General features: G+C 37.1%; 1 protein-coding gene across 1 annotated transcript in view; it reads left to right on the forward strand.

Moving 5' to 3' along the window:
* The window catches only part of LOC306844525 (transforming growth factor beta receptor type 3-like), a 124,427-nt gene that overhangs the window by 83,716 nt on the left and 19,906 nt on the right, over positions 1-20,805 (forward strand). The window contains exons 5-7 of the mRNA XM_079376730.1: positions 14,723-14,906; positions 17,423-17,585; positions 18,592-18,739. Coding sequence (XP_079232856.1) covers positions 14,723-14,906; positions 17,423-17,585; positions 18,592-18,739 — 495 coding nt within the window. The remainder of the gene's footprint in view (positions 1-14,722; positions 14,907-17,422; positions 17,586-18,591; positions 18,740-20,805) is intronic.

Here is a 20,805-nt window from a genome sequence, read left to right on the forward strand (position 1 = left end):
GATTGCACTTGATGGTTGCACTACATGACATTTAAACTTTTGAGTTTAGTAGAAATGTTTATCAAAACCCACATGAATACAAAGAGTACTTTTTCTAAGAACTACACAGTAAATTTTGCAGTGTTAAATGAACTCTATTAGAGTTACATTTAACACTCGGCCCGAGTGTATTTGGTCCCACTCAGAATTGGTGATAAATTGACTCTTGTCATAGTGTTAAATTTTCAGAGTTAAATGAACTCTATTTTGAGTAAAAAATGAACACTGCTCAACACTGAATAGTGTTACCAGAGTTTAACACTAGGGGAAATTAACTCTGTTCTGTTACCACAATTTAACTCCGCAGGAAAATGTACTCTAATTAGTGTTAATATTTCACTTATGTTCATTTACATTCATAATAGTGAAAAATTCTCTAATTTTAAATCCCATTTGGTGTTTTAAAAACAGAACCGAAAACAAGAGCAACGACGTCAGATTTAATACATTTATTACAATGCTGTCATGCTCAAGAAACATACACAATTACGTGCACAAAAATACATCACGTCTGCATGAAATGACAATACATCACTATATTCAGTACAGAAGCTGTTGAACCACCTAGCTAAGCAGCCTTGCTCTAACCTCAGCAATACAAGGACCTTCACTTTGCCAACATCTTTGTTGAACACAGTGGTCTGAATGAAAGTGTACATCTTGTGTAGAATAGTGTTATAAGTGGTGCCAAAACAAAGTGTGCCTTAAGAAGTTTGTTCACCAAAAATTTGAATTCTCATTAATTACTCACCCTCATGTCATACCAAACCTATAAGACTTTTGTTCATTTTCTGAACACAAATGAAGATATTTGTAATGAAATCTGGCAGACTTCTATCCTTTCATCGACAGCCTATAACTACATCTTTCAAGGCCCAGAAAGGTGTTAAAGACATCATTAAAATAACCCGTGAGACTCTGGTGATTTAACTTCAGTTTTATTAAGCAACACGAGTGCTTTGTTTGCGCAAAGGGGAAATTTTTTTTTTTACCACTTTATGAAAATATTAATCCCTGACAAGCATACATGAGAGCACGATGACAGATGAGTGTTTTGTTTGAAATTAAAGCAGACATTTTGTGAATGCATGCATAAAATTAAGGTTAAACCAGTGGAGTCACATGGATTACTTTAATGATGTCATTACTACCTTTCTGGGCCTTGAATGTGCTAGTTGTGTGGACTCTCAATGTAAGGACAGAAATCTCTCAGATTTCATTAAAATATCTTCATTGGTGTTTTGAAGATGAACGAAAGTCTTACAGGTTTGGAACGACATGAGAGTGAGTAAATGACAGTTTTCATTTTTGGGTAAATTAACCCCATTAAACAGTTTGTCAAAGGCATCAAGAGAAGAGATTGACTTGCATGGAATGGCATGCTGATCAAAACTGAAGTAGCGGTGAACGGAATAATTCTTCCCTGAGCCAGGAGACAGGGCTGAGCACTTCCAGCGATGTCTTGAATATGCTCCTCAATGCTTGTTCCACTCAGCAAAAACAAGCAAATTGCAGAGGACTATCACTGATATGTTAAATTAAAAAACTACAAACAATAATAATTAAAAACAAACCTTCTAGAAGATATCCCTACTTGAGACGTAGACACCTTTCCTGGTCTCTTCTGGCCTTGACAAGACACAAACACAAGACACAATTTTAAGATCATCAACAATGCTATATGAAGTATATATGCACTATATGATATACTGCAATTTTTTTTAAAATATAAAAATTATCATATCGTTATCATATAGTTATTTATATGAAATATTACCTATTCTTTTCTTTAATGTCAGCTGTCAGAATATTGACAGTTTTTCTTTTTTCATCGAGAATCGATCAGACCAGCTTAATACTAAAAAAAATTCAAAAAGCAAAGCAAAAACTTAAATATGGTATATAAACAATAAAAATACTACTTCAAACAATACTTAATTTTAAACACTTTTACCTTTATAAAGATCAAATTAATGTTGTGTTTTAAGTAGATTTCTGAGTTTAACAGTCCCCCAAATGCATAAGTAATAACTTATTGCCATCAATGTGGCTTCAGTAAAGATGCGATGGCGGCGTTCGACTAATTTGTCTTCACAGAACTTAATTAGTGCCGTTGGACACAGTCTTTAGTCTTTCGTGAGCTGAACAGCAGCAAATATAGAGTTTATATAACATTCCAACGGTTTACATAACATCATATAATTTATTCAGAGTTATGTATCTAACGTCGTAGGACATGCTATAAGACATTTCATTCCACAACAACATAACGTGCTATTCATTATACTTACATTCTAACATCAAAGCTAAATCCAGCTGAAAATCTAATTAAGTAAGATTACTGACATCATTTAAACTTTATCATTACCACATTGAGATGAAAAAGCACATTTCTCCAACATACTGACTTTCCTATTCAATACCTATTCGATATTTCCGAGTGTAAACCAAAGTTAAAAATAACTACAACTTATGCATTAATAGTAACACAATTATTAACCTCAAATATTAAACTTATTTTTTAACAAATTAATTAAAAGAGCTTACCAAAAGAAAATGGCGACGAGACAACTTTTGCTCTGGTCTTCGGGTTTGGCTTGAGGGGCGGAGCTTAACAGAGTAAAGTTAACAATGCAGAATTCAACTCTGATCATTTTCACCAACACTAGAGGGCATTTTTCACTATTTGTTGTTAAGTTAACTCCTTAAGAGTAAACGGAGAGTAACACTGCTTAATTAACACTGACGATTTTACTGTGTAGGCACATTTTCAACTATATTTTGAAAATATTTTTTCTTTAATTTTCATTGACCCTGCAACCAGGTTTCTACATCTCTGGCCCTCAAAGTTGGCTGCACATTTTTACAGTTGAATAATGGCTTTATAAGGCTTGTTGTCAGTGGATAAGCCCTGCCAACCCTTGTTTTCTGGTTCCAGCACTTGGAGGCCCAAAGAGGCAGATGGGAGTCCTGGAGCTGGTTTTGGCTGCTTTGTATACATCACCCGGCCCTAAAACAAAAGCCCTGAAATCCAAACATCTCATTGTTAAACACAAACCCTGTGACGCCATTGCCAATTTCCCGCCAGTCGTGAAAGAGCCTGGAGGGGGACATGGGTTGTATATCAGAATCATCTTGAAACAAATATTGTTCTTGTCTGAAGGAGACCAGAACAGTTGGCGTATGTTGTACTTTCCATGCTGGTGATCAGCATGGGATATTGGTATCTTCAATACACTTAGTATATATAGCTTTCTTGGTCAAGCAACTTCACGGCTAAGCATTGTTGCAACAAGATGTTGCACCAGCTGTGCGTAAGTTACATGTTAGCCTGGTTTGAAAGGGGTAATCGGATGCCCATTTTGCACAAGTTGATATATGATTTATTAGGGTCTTAATGAAAAGTCTTTAACATACTTTGGTTAAAATTTCCCAGTGGTAGTGTAAAACAACACCCTTTTTACCCTGTCAAAACAGCTCTGTTCATAGCGAGCCATTTCGTTGCATGTCCCTTTAACTGCTAATGAGCTTTGCTCCCTTCCGTGGGGTGACGAGCAGTTCTCTGAGAGACGGTAAACTTTAGCCGCATTCATCGTGAAACTTGCTAACTAGCACATTATTAGGAAAGGCGATTTGTAAAGATTCGTAAAAAATCCTTCTGTAGGTGAAGCAGAATGATTTGCGCGAACAAAGATGCAATTAGGTAGATTGTTGGATTCTGAAGGGTGCATTCCCTTCAGAAACAAACGTAATCCACTGTGTCTTCAGTGGCTCAGATGTTGGGAGTAAATGACGATTGCTGTGTTCATTATTACATCCAACAACAAAACGCCTCAATCGCTTAGGAGACATTCTTGTCTGCATCTGCTCCAGCGTCAAAACAGTTGTGGACTGTAGAAAGCTCACTCAGGGCGGGTCTGTGCTAAAACACTAGTGTCAATCAACAATTGTGGGAGGGGCCTGTGCAGAACTGCATCATTCTTCCAAGAATCTTTGAACAGCTTGATATGAGAAAGTAGTGCCCTGTATTTCGGCCCGACTTTTTTTATGCCTCTAGGGCCGGCTTCGGGACAATTTTCATGTCACAGTTCAGACGCGGGCCGGGCCTCGGGCCTGTTTTGGGTTTCTCCTTATTTTTATATTGTAGACATTCATCAAATAGTGATGAAAAAAATTGCCGCGCCGGTGGAAACAACACGAGACCGACCGTGCTGCGACTGAGAGCGGCTCGACGGTGTTTAGTGTCCCGCAGCAGCAGAGAGCGCAAGTGACTTCAGAGCAGCAGAATAGTTCAATAGGCTAACGCTTGCTGCAAAACCCCAGCAAACATAACCATGAATGTGTCCGCGGGAAATAGTAAGGAGATATTTGAATTATTTACTAATAAACTAATGTTTTCTGAGTCTGTGTCGCAAGGATGAAGTTGCTGATCCTGACTCGCCGTCTCCTCATTAGACGCGCCTTTAGAGAAATGCATCTTTATTGATTATGATTAAGATTATAATAAAAGAGTTTTTGTTTTCGATTTTTTTTATTTCGTTAAGTAATAATTTAAAGCTTTCTATAGATATATGTATCATGTCTGTGAGGCATGTATTCGCTCAGCTTCGGTTCATTTTTGTGAAGCGCTCCTGTTCAAGACGAGACGGCAGAAAGAGCATCATGTTTGTTTTCTTTGTTTTATAAAAGAACTACCATTTGTTGGTATTGTGAGTGCACACAAATACAAGTAGACCCTTTACAGATCCAAATGATGTATTACTCTTACCTTTATCAACAAAATAAAAATAAAAAATGACGGCGTCGGCTATTTTAATTTGTTTCCACTGAAAAAAATCCAAGTGTTTGCGCTGGTGCCTCCATGTCCTGCAGAGCGCACTTTAGCTTCCACTCTCCGCACAAACTAGATATAGGCTAGCGCACATTATTATTATAACACAGGTTTAACGTTTAAACATTGTTATATGCTTGAACTGTTTTAGTATATCTATAGATTTTATTTTAGGCAAGTCGTGATGATATGAGAAGGCTAAATTGATCAAACATAGGCTATGATCAGCTCATGCAGCTGGCCGCTTGGTCGTTACTTTAAAAAACTAAAACTTATAGGCTATTTAACGAACAAATGCTCCAAACGTTTTTCTAAATTAACTTAATAAAAAAAACGAAACAAAATATAATAATTTTGCCATTACACACAAAACTGAACTATTTTAATAGCCGAAACAGTAGTATAAACTGTTTTAGGAGAAGGGGGAAAAAACAGACGGGCTCGGGTCGACTCAGGCCGGTATTTCTGATAAGCTGTCGGACATGGGCCAGGCTAGGGCCTGAGTGCAGGGCTCTATGAGAAAGGGGTTTGGATTTTTCAGGATTTAAAAAAAAAAAAAAAACACTGGGTGGATTTTTATCATTATAGGTTATGTGCACACACTGCCAAGACACATTGTAGTTCAAACAACTGAAATCTGAAAGTGAATTTTCCATCCAATGACACATTTAACCTAAAGGAGCACTTTGCACCATTAACTATGCTGAACTTCATTAATGTCATATTATGCAACTGCATATTTATGGAGAGATTGAAACCTAATAGCTATGTTCTGCCTTAACAAATGATGTAACTAAGGTGCAGAGTTAGTTCTAAACTAGCATACAGACAGCTGAAGCAACCCTACTCTGGTAAACAAGAAAGCTACTATGATCCACAGACTAGACCAGCATGAAACCAGCACTAATCAGCCTGGAAATTCTTTCTGGTTTAAGCTGTGATCTTCAGCAGGGTCTTGTTAAATTGGGGACCGTGTTCGATCTGGCAGATGTTTATTAAATGATGGCGCAACATTTTAAAAAGTTTGGCTGTTGCAAATTTGTTGCTCTTTCTGAATTTGCCAAGTGGCAGTTTTCCTGATTTTTATTGCCTTTGGGAGGTTAGCAAAAACAGTCTCCCTCTCCCTCTGATTTTTAATTGAAACCATTACGGGACCAATATTGGTTTTGCGATGGAGGTTGATCTGCAGGAACGCTCTTGTGGCGCTTGCAGACAGATGGTGTTGTTTGTTCCACGGCAGTCTCTCTCTCCAGTTCACAGGAACACAACCGTGGAATTTTGCCAGGAACTTGATTAGCTTTCTGGAGTGAGCGGAACAAATCACCCACAAATTTATTTACCGCCTTCATCTCTTCAGCACGTCATGGCAGGTTTTTTTTTTTCCTGAAGCTCACGTCGCATCTCTTTACTCTCACGTCTGTTTCAAACACTTCATCAACTACTACGGATATTTGTGCTTTCTCGAGAAAAGGACGTTTCATAGTGAGATTAGTGTGCACTTATAATTGATATAAACCATTTGGCACGCCATCTTTTCTTATTCTCAGCATATGGTTTTAATATGTAAATGTTGATAGGCAGAAGGTGCTGGAAATCCAGTGAAATATGCTTTTAGGAAGCATGTAGGGTACTAGGTGGAGGACAGATGTTAATCTGAGTCATTCTGCGGACACAGGTGTGATGGAAACTGTGCAAATGCTGCCGCCTTTGGCCGAGGCGTTAATGTAGGTAGCATTAAAAAAACAGTCTAAAAACCATGGCAGCAGTGGGGTGTAAAATTTCATAACCTAATTTTTCAAACCTTTGGGTCAGCAAATGCCAGATGTCAGGCTGTTCTTGCTTTCTCAGCAGAAGCAGATAAAACATTTTGGTTTGGCTGGATGATGTGATATTTAGTTGGGCTGTGTAAGACTCAGCTGCTCTATTGGACATTTGTGAATCTGTCAGGTTACCTCACAGGGTCTTTCAGAGTTCCTGTGAGCCTCAACACAAACTCAGACAGAGTTAGACTCCTGAGAGCAGAGGATGGACATTAGCTCATATCGCTGAGCTAACCCAGGGCTAAGCTCCAGTCTGGACCTGTTTACCGACAGATAAGGCATAAACAGGAAGATTTATGCAGGGCTAAGATACAGTGCAAAGCTGAGCAGTGTCACTCAACGGGTCATATTCACTACTAATGGCCTACAAATGTTCTTACTTATAGTAACAGAAAAGTTTCTTATGCTAAAATTTCTTGGTTCTTACCCTTTAATTGAGATGTTTTTGATTTCTACGTAAGGCACCATGTTAACAGTTTGTCATTTGGATTCATCCAAACCATCTCCGTTTAAGGATTTATGCATAATCACTCCTGAGAACATTTAATATATTATTTTTTTATATATTCAATGTATTTTGAATGCTTTACTTATATATTTTTTTTATTTTTTATATAAATTAACATTTTATTTAATAATTGTATTATTTAAATTAAAAGCAAAAGTTACCTTTGAGAGGCTCTGATGAAAAAGGCTTATAGGAATAACAAATATAACCATAATCTAATAGACTGAATTCTGTTTTTTTCTTATTTAACCTGGATCCTGTTTCATAAAGATACAGAAATAAGAACTGACTTTTGGGATTGGGATGAGGGTTTACAGCCTGAGGTAATTGCCTCCCATGGAGAGATTCTGCTGTTAACACACACCACTAATTATGCTCAATAAAGGTGAGCTGCAGCTTTCAGCACACACTAACCTCACTTTACTGACACTTACCACATCACTCATGAGACGCATTGTTGAAAATAAACTTTTATTTTAGTTTACAAAAGTCTATATACAGTTGGGCAAAAAAGTATTTAGTCAGCCACCAATTGTGCAAGTTCTCCCACTTAAAAAGATGAGAGAGGCCTGTAATTTTCATCATAGGTACACTTCAACTATGAGTAAAGTGTACCTATGATGTTACCTGTATTAATAGCACCTGTTTGAACTCGTTATCAGTATAAAAGACACCTGTCCACAACCTCAAACAGTCACACTCCAAATTCTACTATGGCCAAGACCAAAGAGCTGTCGAAGGAGACCAGAAACTAAATTGTAGACCTGCACCAGGCTGGGTAGACTGAATCTGCAATAGGCAAGCAGCTTGGTGTGAAGAAATCAACTGTGGGAGCAATTATTAGAAAATAGAAGACATACAAGATCACTGATAATCTCCCTCGATCTGGGGCTCCACGCAAGATCTCACCCGGGGGGACCTAGTGAATGACCTGCAGAGAGCTGGGACCAAAGTAACAAAGGCACATCAGTAACACACTACGCCGCCAGGGACTCAAATCCTGCAGTGCCAGACGTGTCCCCCTGCTTAAGCCAGTATATGTCCGGGCCCGTCTGAAGTTTGCTAGAGAGCATTTGGATGATCCAGAAGAGGATTGGGAGAATGTCATATGGTCAGATGAAACCAAAATATAACTTTTTTGGTAAAAACTCAACTCGTCGTGTCTGGAGGAGAAAGAATGCTGAGTTGCATCCAAAGAACACCATACCTACTGTGAAGCATGGGGGTGGAAACATCATGCTTTGGGGCTGTTTTTCTGCAAAGGGACCAGGACGACTGATCCATGTAAAGGAAAGAATGAATAGGGCCATGTATCGTGAGATTTTGAGTGAAAACCTCCTTCCATCAGCTAGGGCATTGATGATGAAACGTGGCTGGGTCTTTCAGCATGACAATGATCCCAAACACACCGCCCGGGCAACGAATGAGTGGCTTCGTAAGAAGCATTTCAAGGTCCTGGAGTGGCCTAGCCAGTCTCCAGATCTCAACCCCATAGAAAATCTTTGGAGGTAGTTGAAAGTCTGTGTTGCCCAGCGACAGCCCCAAAACATCACTGCTCTAGAGGAGATCTGCATGGAGGAATGGGCCAAAATACCAGCAACACTGTGTGAAAACCTTGTGAAGACTTCCAGAAAACGTGTGACCTCTGTTATATACCCTTTGTTGGCAATGACAAAGTATTAAGATTAACTTTTGTTATTGACCAAATACTTATTTTCCACCATAATTTGCAAATAAATTCTTAAAAAATCAGACAATGTGATTTCCTGGATTCTTTCCTCCCATTCTGTCTCTCATAGTTGAAGTGTACCTATGATGAAAATGACAGGCCTCTCTCATATTTTTAAGTGGGAGAACTTGCACAATTGGTGGCTGACTAAATACTTTTTTGCCCAACTGTACATAAATTCACAGTTACCTGTGTTTTTACTTACCGCTTGCTCTGAAGTCATTATTACTAAAGATATATGATAAAAATATATAAATATATAAATGATATAAAGATATATTACACTGATTGGCTTCATCACTTTGTCTCCTCTACACCAGTAAGCTGGTGTGTGGTGGGCGTTCTGGCGCACTATGGCTGCCGTCGCATCATCCAGGTGGATGCTGCACACTGGTGGTGGACGAGGAGACACCACCCCTCACAATGTAGAGCGCTTTGAGCGCTTAGAAAAGCAGAAAAGCGCTATATAAATGTAATGAATTATTATTATATATTTTTTAAATGTTCATTGTGCGTCCTTCTCAGGTACAGTATTTAAACTAATCATCTCCCAAATTAAAGCTTTGATCAAGTTATATGATTTTTAATCATATAACTTGTACTTTTGATTGCCATACTAAAAGTTAGACACATGATGTATTTGTCATAATCGTTTAAAAGGATGTCTTCCCATCTGTATGCTGGCATTGAGTTTGATGGGTTTGGAAGGGATGAAGATGGTTTTGGGTTGGGGGTCGGGGATCTGGCTGGGTTTATTGCTTTCATATTCCCTTTTGGAATTCTTGAGGTTTGAAACTCTTCCCAAAGCCTGGAGCTAATTTAGTTTTAGGCTTTTCCTTCTAATTCCTTGAGACTAATTACAGCCCTATTCCTGCAATTAAATCGATAAACTCCTCTGTTGGGCTCAGTTGGGCTTGCCAGCAGAAACCCAAGCCCCTCTCATCTCCTCTCCTCTCCTCTCCTCTCCTCAGCATTTGTACTGTAGGTAGTTTATTATCGAAAAAAATATTTTTGATTGTCCCTCTATGAAAATAATTAACAATGCAAACAGATCTGAAGTACTTTCAATTGAAGTAAATGTGCCCAAAAAGTAAAAAAATATAATATTCACTGTAACAACTGTATAGCCACAAAATGTAAACCATATGCACGTTAACATGATGGCATTAGTGTGATTTATATATACAGTGTCCTCCAAAAGTATTGGAACAGTAAAGACAAAATTGCTCTGTTGGCTGTGGAGTCAAGACATTTGCAAATATGATTAAAAGATGAATATGAGACAAAACTACAGAATGTCACTTTTTATTATTAGCCGTTTTATTATTAGCAGTGAGTCTGTGACCCATAGACATCACCAGACTCTTGGTCTCATCCTTTGAAATACTTTTCCCAGCCTTTAATACAGCCAATTCCAATTGTTGTTTGTTTTGGGGAGTTTCTGCCTTTTCTCTCCTCTTCAGCTGGTGAAATTCATGTTCAATCGGATTTAAATCTGGAGATTGTCTTGGGCAATCTAAGACTTTCCATTTCTTTGCCCTTATAAATTCCTTGACTGAACTGGCAGGGTGTTTTGGGTCATTATCCTGATGCAATATGAAGCACTTCCCAATGAATCTGGTGGCATTTTCTTGAATATTGGTAGGCAAGATGGTTTGTACCCTTCCAAATTCATTCTGCTACTGTCATCATACATTAAGTCATCAGTAAAGATAAGAGAGCCTGTTCCAGAGACAGCCATGTATGCCCATGCCACGACATCACTTCCACCATGCGTTACAGATGAGGCTGTATGCTTGGGACCATTGCAGTTCCCTTTTTTTCTCCACATTTTTGCTTGCCCATTACTTAGATAAAGGTTCATCTTTGTCTCATCGGTCCATAAACACCGTTCCAAAACTCTTCTGGCTCACCTTTGTGCTTTTTTGCAAACTCTAATCTTGCTTTTCTATTTTTGGTGCTGGTCAGATGTTTGTATCTTGCTGTGTAGCATCTGTAATTCTGTGTCAAAGTCTCCTGAGGACACTAAATTGTCAGAGCATCACCTCAGCTTTCTGGAAGTTGTTGGTGATTTTTACAGACACGTCTTTTAGGATTCATTTTCATAGCTTTTATGATTTGTCTGTCACCAACTACTATTGTTTTCTCAGCCGATCAGGTAGTTGTTGGTTGCTGGTGGTTTCCAAACTCTTGATTTCTCCATGCACTTTGTTTTTGCTATAGCTCTAATTGACTTCCTCCTTTCTTTTAGCTTCCAAATTACTTGCTTTTCTCTCAAAGTCAGATCCCTCGTCTTCATCCTGGTTTGTGTGTGTCATCATCGAATGCAAGATTCAGAATACAGAAGTAATGGATATAACTGATACGACACGTTCCCTGCTTTTAATATCTGAAGAATTAATGCAACAGGACACAGCTGATCACTTAGAAAGGCCTGTGAGGCAACTGTTCCAATACTTATGCTCACATCAGATGAAAGGGGGATGAAACTCTAAAAGTGCTGACCTCCTTAGCTGGTAAAACATGTATGTGTTGAATCACCCAATAATAAAATGTGACATTCTGTATTTCTGTCTTATATTCATCTTTTAATGATATTTGTAAATGTCTGGACTCCACAGCCAACAGAGCAATTTTGTTCAAGTACTGTTCCAATACTTTTGGATGGCACTGTGTGTATATATATATATATATATATATATATATATATATATATATATATATATATATATATATATATATATATATATATATATATATATATATATATATATATATATATATATATATATATATATATATATATATATATATATAAATACATTTTTATTTTTTTCTGTGCAAAGTTTAGAATTTATTTAATCATTGCATTTAATGAGTTAAATTGATCAAAAGACAAATAAAAGACATTAACAAAATATTTATATTTCAAATAAATGCTGTTCTTTAAACTTTCTATTAATAAAAAAATCCTGAAAAATTCTGCATTTCCAAAACGATAAATAAATAAAATAATAAAATAAAATAGAAAAGCAGCACATAAGTAAAATAATATTTTTTTCTTGAACGCGAAAATTCAGCTTTGCCATCATATGAATAAATTACATTTTAAAATTCATTAAATTATTTTTTTAAATAATTATTGTATTTAAAAACAAAATTTTAAAATAAAAAAATATATATAAAAAATAAAATTCTAATAATTCAAACATAAAAATTTTGATTTAAAAAAATATTTAAAACAAATCTAATAATAAAAAAATATGTTGAAATGATTGTTGTTTTTATTATAAACAACATTAGGCCACAAATGCTATTGACTGAACTTAATGTATTGAACCCTAAATATTATTTTAAAAGGAAAACTGCACAGTTCTACACACTGTCTACAGTATAGAGGAACCCTAAAAATAACCTTCAACCGAGTCCTGAATTCTTCGACGGCCTCTGTGCCTTTCTCATGCTTTTTTCTTTCACTTTTTGAAATTTATCACTTCTGGCAAGGATGGGGTGTTTGCCTGTGGAGCCGTCCAGAGGTCGAGCAGATGTTCCTCCTGGTACTGGGTCATGCACCGGGACAGATCTCAGCTCCTTCAGCACATCATATACCTCTCTTTGTCTCTCCCTCTCCCTTACTACACCTCTTCTATCTGTCACTGCACAATAGTACACAGGACCCTGGCTGTAGTTCAGATTGGCTGTCTGGCTCTCCGCGCAGCTCGTATGGGGTCCATCAAAGCTGTGGTGTGATATAATGGTTTAATTGGGTTTGCCAGTACGGGGCCGGCTGAGAGCAGAAAGAACACCTTTGGGAGAATGAGAGAAAGAGAAATGAGTGGAAAAAACCTCACAAGCATGGAAATGTAATGAGTCTGGGCTGTCTAGACCTTGTGCTTGGCTGTGTGGAGCTGTACGGCAAGTTTTTCAACATATGTGAATGTTTATCTCTGAAATGGAGCATGTGGACCCAAGGTCCATTTGGAGCCAAAAGGGAGGACTTTCGGAGCAAAGCCCGCCCTAGTCAAGCAAGATGACATGCAGAGAAACTCACAACACAATGCTTCATACATTTACAAGAGCATATGCACAACTATTAAGTTAAAGTTAAACACACACCTTTTCTTACCTAGCTCTTACCTTTTTTACCTACTTTGATCTTTTGCTCACATTAAACTCTGTAATTGCTATAATTTGCATCTCATTCTTTAAACATAGCATTTGAAGGAAATCAAGCACGTAACACATAGAGTGTCCTGGATGAAAGGTTAGCTGGCAGAAGTACACAGCGGTGCTTATGCTGACAGGACTCTTCAGTCGTGAGCTGCTGTGACAGCTGTGAAGTGTACATACTCTGTTATTCTTCCTGTCCATTACTACACTAACACTGCTCTCGCCTGCTCTCTGTCTAACTATGTTTACATGTAGAATAACAATCTTTTTATAATCAAAATGATAGTTCAAATCCAACGAAAAGTACTAAAATGAAAGCACAGTTGAAAAAGTAAACTGATCTCTGTCTAAAATGAACATTTTAATGTAATGCATAGAAGGTGCATATTTTAAATGATTAGTTATGCTGAAGAATAATTGGCATGTAAACCTTTAAATTTAACTGTTTTCACCTTGCATACATGCATAGTGCAGTGTTTTTATACATTTCAAAATTCAACATTATTGCCTTTTCTGCAGGGACTGTGTTTTCTTTATTAAAGTCACAAAAATGAATTCCTATTCTGAACTCCTTACCGTATAATTCTCAAACTGTAAATTACAGCACGACATCGCTCTCGCCCACCAATCTTTGCTACATACTTTTTTTCCATGTCTAGTTATTGATGGAAAAAATCATTTTGAGAGTTCAAATTCTTGAAAAGTTACTATTGTTTTTCTCGTGACTAACTTCTTTAGTCAGCTGGTCGCATTTCCCAGCATAAATGCTGCTCTTTGCGTGCACAAAAATTGTTTTGTGCAGCGTTATCTGTGTATACTGCATATTTTGGCAAATAGTATCCTGTGATGCTGCGTACTGCTTGACATGACATGAAGTATTTGATCCCCTTAAAGTCTGACTTTGATGGTGTGCATGTGTGAAAGTGTGTACATATGTTATCTATAAGGCTAATCTCAGCCGTGTGCCGTCTGTCCAACGGACCTCCTGCCCATCTCCTCTGATGCACAGCAGTGTGTTATATAAACAGTGGAAAGCAGACACCTTATTGTGTAAGAGGACCATGCGTGAAAATATGGAGCACATATTCAAAGGTTTCAAAAAACCATCAGGGCAGGGTGTTAAAGATGTGTTTTGGCAAAGATCGTGTGGAAGGTTTCATTTTGGAAAGGCCTGTTGTGATACTCTTTTTCCTTTCCTCTTGTAATCTGTAGTTTTGCCCTGAAATTGTATTACTTCAGACCTTCTCGCTGTAAAATGGGATGTGCATATCAATACAGCTTTGAGTTTTATGGGCCTGTCTTCATCAACAGTGAGATCTTTGTGTCTTGAAATATCAAGGGGAAAAAAACACTCCACAAGTTAACAAAAGGGGTTTGTATTGTATGTTGGGGTGGCTCAGGCAGCAAAAACCTGACAATTTCTCTTTGTAATACAATTGTTAAAAATTTCCATTTATTAATTCAGAAGCTACTGTGTCAAAGTGATATGGAACTGGTGGTTATTAAACCTGGAGCAACTACATAACTGTTTAGTTATTGAAAATTGATCAATCAACCAATCAGAACCAAGAAGTTAACAATGCTGCTGTAAATGTGTTAACACCTTTATTTTGTTGATTTCTTAGGTTGCAGAAGGATCTGAAGTGCACTTTGAGACAGGAAATTTCTCTGAGTCGTGTGAGGTGCAGGCGGAAAATCTTCCTCATGGCAATGAGCACCTGCTTTCTTGGGCCCATCAACGCTATCGTGCAGTTACCTCTTTCAGCGAGCTCAAGATGGCCCATGACGTCTACATCAAGGTTGGAGAGGGTATGTAAATCTGAGCACACACAACATAAAGTAATTGGTACATTTATTTTGCTTTAAGAATGAAATTACTTAAAATCAAATACTGATTAAGAAAATTATTTGTGTTTTTAGCTGCCTTTGAACTTCAATCATAGCCCAGCACACGTTAATTCACTCTCAGTGGTGGCTATTATTGACTGTGTTTTGTAGCCAAACCCATGGGTAATAACAAAAATCCCAAAGAAGCCACCTCAAGTCATTCTGATTTCCACTGGGCAACGTTCAGTTTCATTTAAAAGCAACATGGCAAAATCTGTGGGCTTTTTAAATGGCATATTTTCTCTTCGCCTCTTATTTGTAATCAGCTGATTTGCTTGCGTGTCACTCCCTTCTTTTCTGTCAGACTTATAAGCAACTGAGTGATGGAGAATTGATGGAAGGGCCAAGTAAACATACAGGAAGAGTTTCAGGCGAAAGCTCTCGACTGCCAGCTTGTGTGTACGGGCCCTTTGCCAAACCTGAAGCCTTTCACAACAGTCCTTTTAAAAAGAGAAGGATGAGGAAGAATAGCAGAGGGAAAGTTTGGCAGGGAAGGTATAGAACAAGCACAAAAGAAAATAGAGCCCAAAACAGAAAGTCCAAATTTATAGCAGTACCAGGAAGCTCTGCAAGATGGCAAAGTATCTTAGCCATCTGCCCAATGACATGAGCCGCAGGGGGGAAATGGGCTTATTCTCAAAGGAAACGGTTTGGGGGAATTTCACTTGAAACCAACTGTTGGACTTTGATATGATGTTTGAGTCAGACATGGCTGCCACATTCAAATAGATTTTGTTGTTTACTTGTTGAGGGCTTGAAAGAGAGAAAGTAGAAACAGATACTTGCAAAATACGCGCCGTTAGCACAGGGAGCCGCAGGACTTGTTTGAAGAAAGAAAAAAAAAGGACAGATCCGGCTGTGTGTTTCACCCAGGGCTCCATCGTGTTTCCCCTGCTGAGTTCTAAGACCAAACCAGCAACACGTCTGACTTCAGCATCTCTCTGCTGTCAGATTGCCCGGTTAAACTGCTGGTGCTCATTTTTCAGTCCGTAAAAGAACATAAGATTCAAGTACTAAAAAAAAGTAATGACTGCATCATTCAAAAGTACACTTTCCAGTCTCTGAGCCTGTTTCGGTCAGCCCCGTAAAACATTTGGCCCTGTGTCATTTTGAGTTTGTGGTTTGGCAGCGACTCAAAAGGCTGTGTTTACCTCTACAGGAGAGTTCTGGCCTTCTACTCTATCTCTACCCTTTGTAGGTTCGGCATGAGAGCGGACATGCTTCCGATCTGTTTGCTGCAGAGAACAGGCAACCCTCTTTCCCCCAGTACCTCGAAGAGCCAGGAAGAGCCGAGAGTATGAGATGCCAGCCTTTTCATGATGAGTTCACACTCATCACCCTTGCGCTTTGTCCAAAAGCGTAATGGCCAAATAAGGAAGCATCTGTCTTCTGTTTCTCTGGGGCAAAGAGAAGAGCCATTATCTCTTTTGTGGAGGAGCAAAGAAAACCGTGTTCAAGAGCGGAGAGGATTTCAGTTTTTTTTTTGTGTGTTTTTTCAGAAAATAGTTATAACTTTTCTGCAAAAGGTCAAGTCAGGCAGAGTGCTGTGTTTTCATTGATTTAATAAGCATTTATAAGGGATTAATCTGCCAATATTTGGCCATTTTCGAGAATATAGTCATCGTTGTTTTAATTCAATGTTGAAAATATTATTTTTATTATTATTCATTTTAGCATGTTTATGTACAATTAATTTTTGGATCAAAGTTTTGAATCAGTAAAATTAATTAATTTATTTTTGTGTTTGTTTGTTTGAAAGAAATTAATACTTCTATTCAGAAAGGATGCATCAAACTGATTAAAAGTGACCGTAAGGTCTTCGTAATTTTTTCCTTTTTATTTGAAAATAATTGTAATTTCGGTTTAAAATAAATGCTTTTCTTTTGGAATTTTTTTAATCCTTCTTGAATAATAAATAGCACAACTGTTCAAAATATTTTCAAATTAAATATAATATGTTAAATATTTTTAAATAATAAATTAATGATAAAACAGAAAACTGTTTACATTTTACAAAATGTTAGAAAACCGTTTAAACTGTAATAATATTTTACAGTATATTTTTATCATTAAAAATATTCTACCGCCCCCCCAAACCTTTGAACAGTATTGTATATATTTTGACATGATATCTGCATTTGGCCAACCTGCTTTTAAGATATGGGCATTTACCAGTGGCCATTGAAAATAGTTTGACCACTATGAATAAACCCACAAACTTCACTCCACTTCCATTCCTGCTCTTGTGCTGTGGTCTGGCACACAGCAAATACAGACAAGCCAAGTGATACAAACAGTGAAATGTTCCAGTGCTATTATACTAAATATAAGATTATAGGACTGTAACTAACTGTTGGTAATGTGATGAATGTGTCAAACATGTCTGTATTCTCAAAATTTCTAGCCCTTAGCCTAAACGTATCTCATATTTGTTCCAGACCCAGTCTTCTCAGAGACCTGTAAGATCGATAACAAGTTCCTGTCTCTAAACTACCTGGCAAGCTACATCCAGCCCCAGCCATCCACAGGGTGTGTTCTCTCAGGTCCTGATCATGACCAGGAGGTTCACATCATTGAGCTCCAGGCACCAAACTCCAGCAGGTGAGGAGAAGACTGTTGAACTACATTCCTTTTTGTTCTCCTGTGTTTCAAAAATATCCAAACATTTTTTTTTTCTTAAATCTTATGTCAGGAGTAAACTAAGAAGTTTCTGTAATACAGTGAATATAATGTTCAGGTTATTCTTAGAAGTTGAAATTACAACAACAATTTGAAACATAAGAAAAATCAATGTCTTTAGCACGTTCATATTATTTTCTTAGATTGTTAGTGCTTGCAGAGCAAAGAATATGCATTTTGTTCACATTAAATACAGAGAAATACAATTAATGTACACTACCATTTAAAAATTGCGGGTCATTATTATTGTCTGAAAGAAATTAATACTTTTATTCAGCAAAGATGCATTAAATCTTTGCTGAATACTTTTGAATGGTAGCACATATGATTTAATCTGCTGTTGAAAGACACTTGAAGGCCTTTCCAGACATCCATTTCACATAAAAGAAGTAGTACATACTATATATACATATGTTTCTGTGTTTAGTATACCATGGTGTGCATGTGGGTGCTCATGGGTGGGTGTGTTTGCTTTCGTGAGTAAATGTGTGTGCATGTTGCTTTGTAATTGTCACATAGGTTGTCATTGTGTTTCCTCCGGTTCTGTAAAGTTTATTTTGAAATAGGCAGGAACTAGGGTATTGTTGATTTTGGAAAACTCTGCCGGGTAGAACTCTCTCCACCCACGCCAATATCACTCACTATTGCCTAATAGTGACTCAAAAATGAAAAACAGATCTAAAGACATGCAAGCATTATGATGAATCCCAGCATTGCGTTATGTGGTCTGTTTCACATGTGTCCAGCTTTGTTTTCTAGGAAGCGGCCCAGATTTTTAATCAATTGGCGAGACAGAAAACATGTTAAAACTTAGTTAAATTTTTCCAAGATTCTTATGGCCTTCCTTCCATTCTTTCTCTCTCTTTCTCTCTCTTTCTTTCTCTCTCGCTCTCTCTCTCTCTCTCTCTTTCTCTCTCTCTCTGAGTAGTGCATTCCAGGTGGATGTGATTGTGGATTTAAGGCCGCTGGATAGTGACGCCCCACTCCATCGTCACGTTGTATTGCTTCTGAAATGTGAGAAGTCGGTGAATTGGGTAATCAAAGCCCACAGCGTCATCGGCAAACTGGACATTGTGGTATGATTTCTCAATTATTGGCTACATGCAAAATATGTAATGTAAATGCAAAGACAGCAAATCCCTCATGACTATTTTCTTCCAGTGTTGCTTTACATACTAACTTATAATGTTTAAAGGAAGTTTTCATATTTTTACTGGAAACTAATACAAATATATTGGTTACAGATTGCAAATATTTTTTTATGATGATTGATTTATAAAATTACACATTGTTATTAAATTCCAGCTGTAATGTTGAAAAAATTAAGAAAAGTATCAGATAAATACTACTGTTATATACAGATTTTTCTTTATGGTTTTGAAAGAACATTATTTTTTCCAAGGCTACATTTATTTGATCAAAATACAGCCAAAAGCAGTGTGAAATATTATTACAATTAAAATAAAAAAAATATATTTAAATATATTTAACAGTATGATTTAATTACTGTAATAGCAAAGCTGTATACAGTGTAATATGGTTTTGTTGCTTAATGAAGTCTAAAAATCTAAAAAATTTCAGGGTTGTAACATTGTCTTTATTGTCCAAAAAATCTTAGTGATCCAAAACATTAGTAGTGTATATAATTTTTTTAAAATGCTTTGTAAATAAACTATATATAATTATTTCTCTTCAAACTGTGTCAAAAGTATGAGCAAAAGATAGCAAGTTGATCTAATGAACTGTTATCTGGAGGCCTGTCATGAAATGGAGTAATAACAGGAGGAGGAGTGTAGTGAGTTTTTCTTCAGCCAGAGCCTTTGGAGTGTTTTTATTGTAGTGTTGTCCTGGCACTTCAGAATATGAATTATGGGAACGGCTGGCTGCTGGTTTCAGATAGCGCAGCTCAAGACTCACACGACTGAAACTGTCACTGCACTCTTGGAAAGCGATTGTTAACACTGTGTAATTTAATGCTAAATATTTGTGCCTTTTTTAGGTGCTGCTTATGAGAAAAAGCACGACAAGTCACATTACTTTTAAGAGTTTTAAGGTGTTTATATAATAATTTATAGATGTGTTTCTGAACTGGAAAAGAGTAATGTAGAGAAAAGTGCTTTATGTACAAGTACAGTGTGATTCTTTCACATACTGATCTCTTATTGAATATACAAAGACAGAAACCAAAACAGTACAGTAGACAGCAGCAGTTTTTATATAAGAATATTTATATTTTTAAATGGTAGCAGTTGAAGTTAAAGAAATTGAGACATGCTCCAAGACTCAATAATTAACACATCACAGAATTTCCAAATTAAACTATTGGGGTAAGGTGTTCCTACATTATGCTATGGTAGTCTGGCATTGGCAGTCAAAGAGTCACAAAGTTCATTAGAGAATTTTTATGTCTAAGATGGTGTGAAAAGCATCTGTCTCCATGAATTTGTTTGATTGAACATGTCAGTGTCCAAGTGAATCAGTTACAGTGTTTTAGAGCATGGGAGAATGTAAGTTATGCATGTGATACGATCCACAGCCTTGTAAAATCAAAGCCCTGCTACTGTTGGCAGATTGGCTCAGCCTGGTGAGGCATTTGTGGGAAACACGGCTGGGAATGAGGACCATCTGCCCTTCACACCCAACAGAGAACAAAGAGAAGCTAACATATAATTCCTATGTAATTTGACGCATCTCAAACCACTATCAAATTGAACTTGGTAAATCGGTCATAGATCAATAGCAGCATGACTCACTTTGTCGAAACTAAATGCGTCCATGTACATTGCGTTCATTCTTTTTTTTTAAATCTAATATTGGAAACCGAATTATTGATGGCTTGAATATTATCCATTTTCTAAGCCTTTAACCTTAACAAAAATCAAGCCAAATTCGTGTTGTCTGAACACGAATTCTGAAAAAAGACACTATTTTCTGTTTTTCTCTTTCAGTATTAAATCAAAAAATGATTGAAAAGAACACACAGATGACTTAATGTGAGGGATATTCAACATAAAAAAAGGAATTAGGAATTAGTTTTGATGGTAAATGTACACTGAAAATGTAAGCATTGTGTGGAATTTGAGCACTGACGTGTTTTTTTTCTTCTATCACCAAGAGTCAGTCTTACCATTCTTGCAATTTG

Source organism: Barbus barbus (assembly GCF_936440315.1).
Source record: "Barbus barbus genome assembly, chromosome: 25".
Lineage (NCBI taxonomy): Eukaryota > Metazoa > Chordata > Actinopteri > Cypriniformes > Cyprinidae > Barbus > Barbus barbus.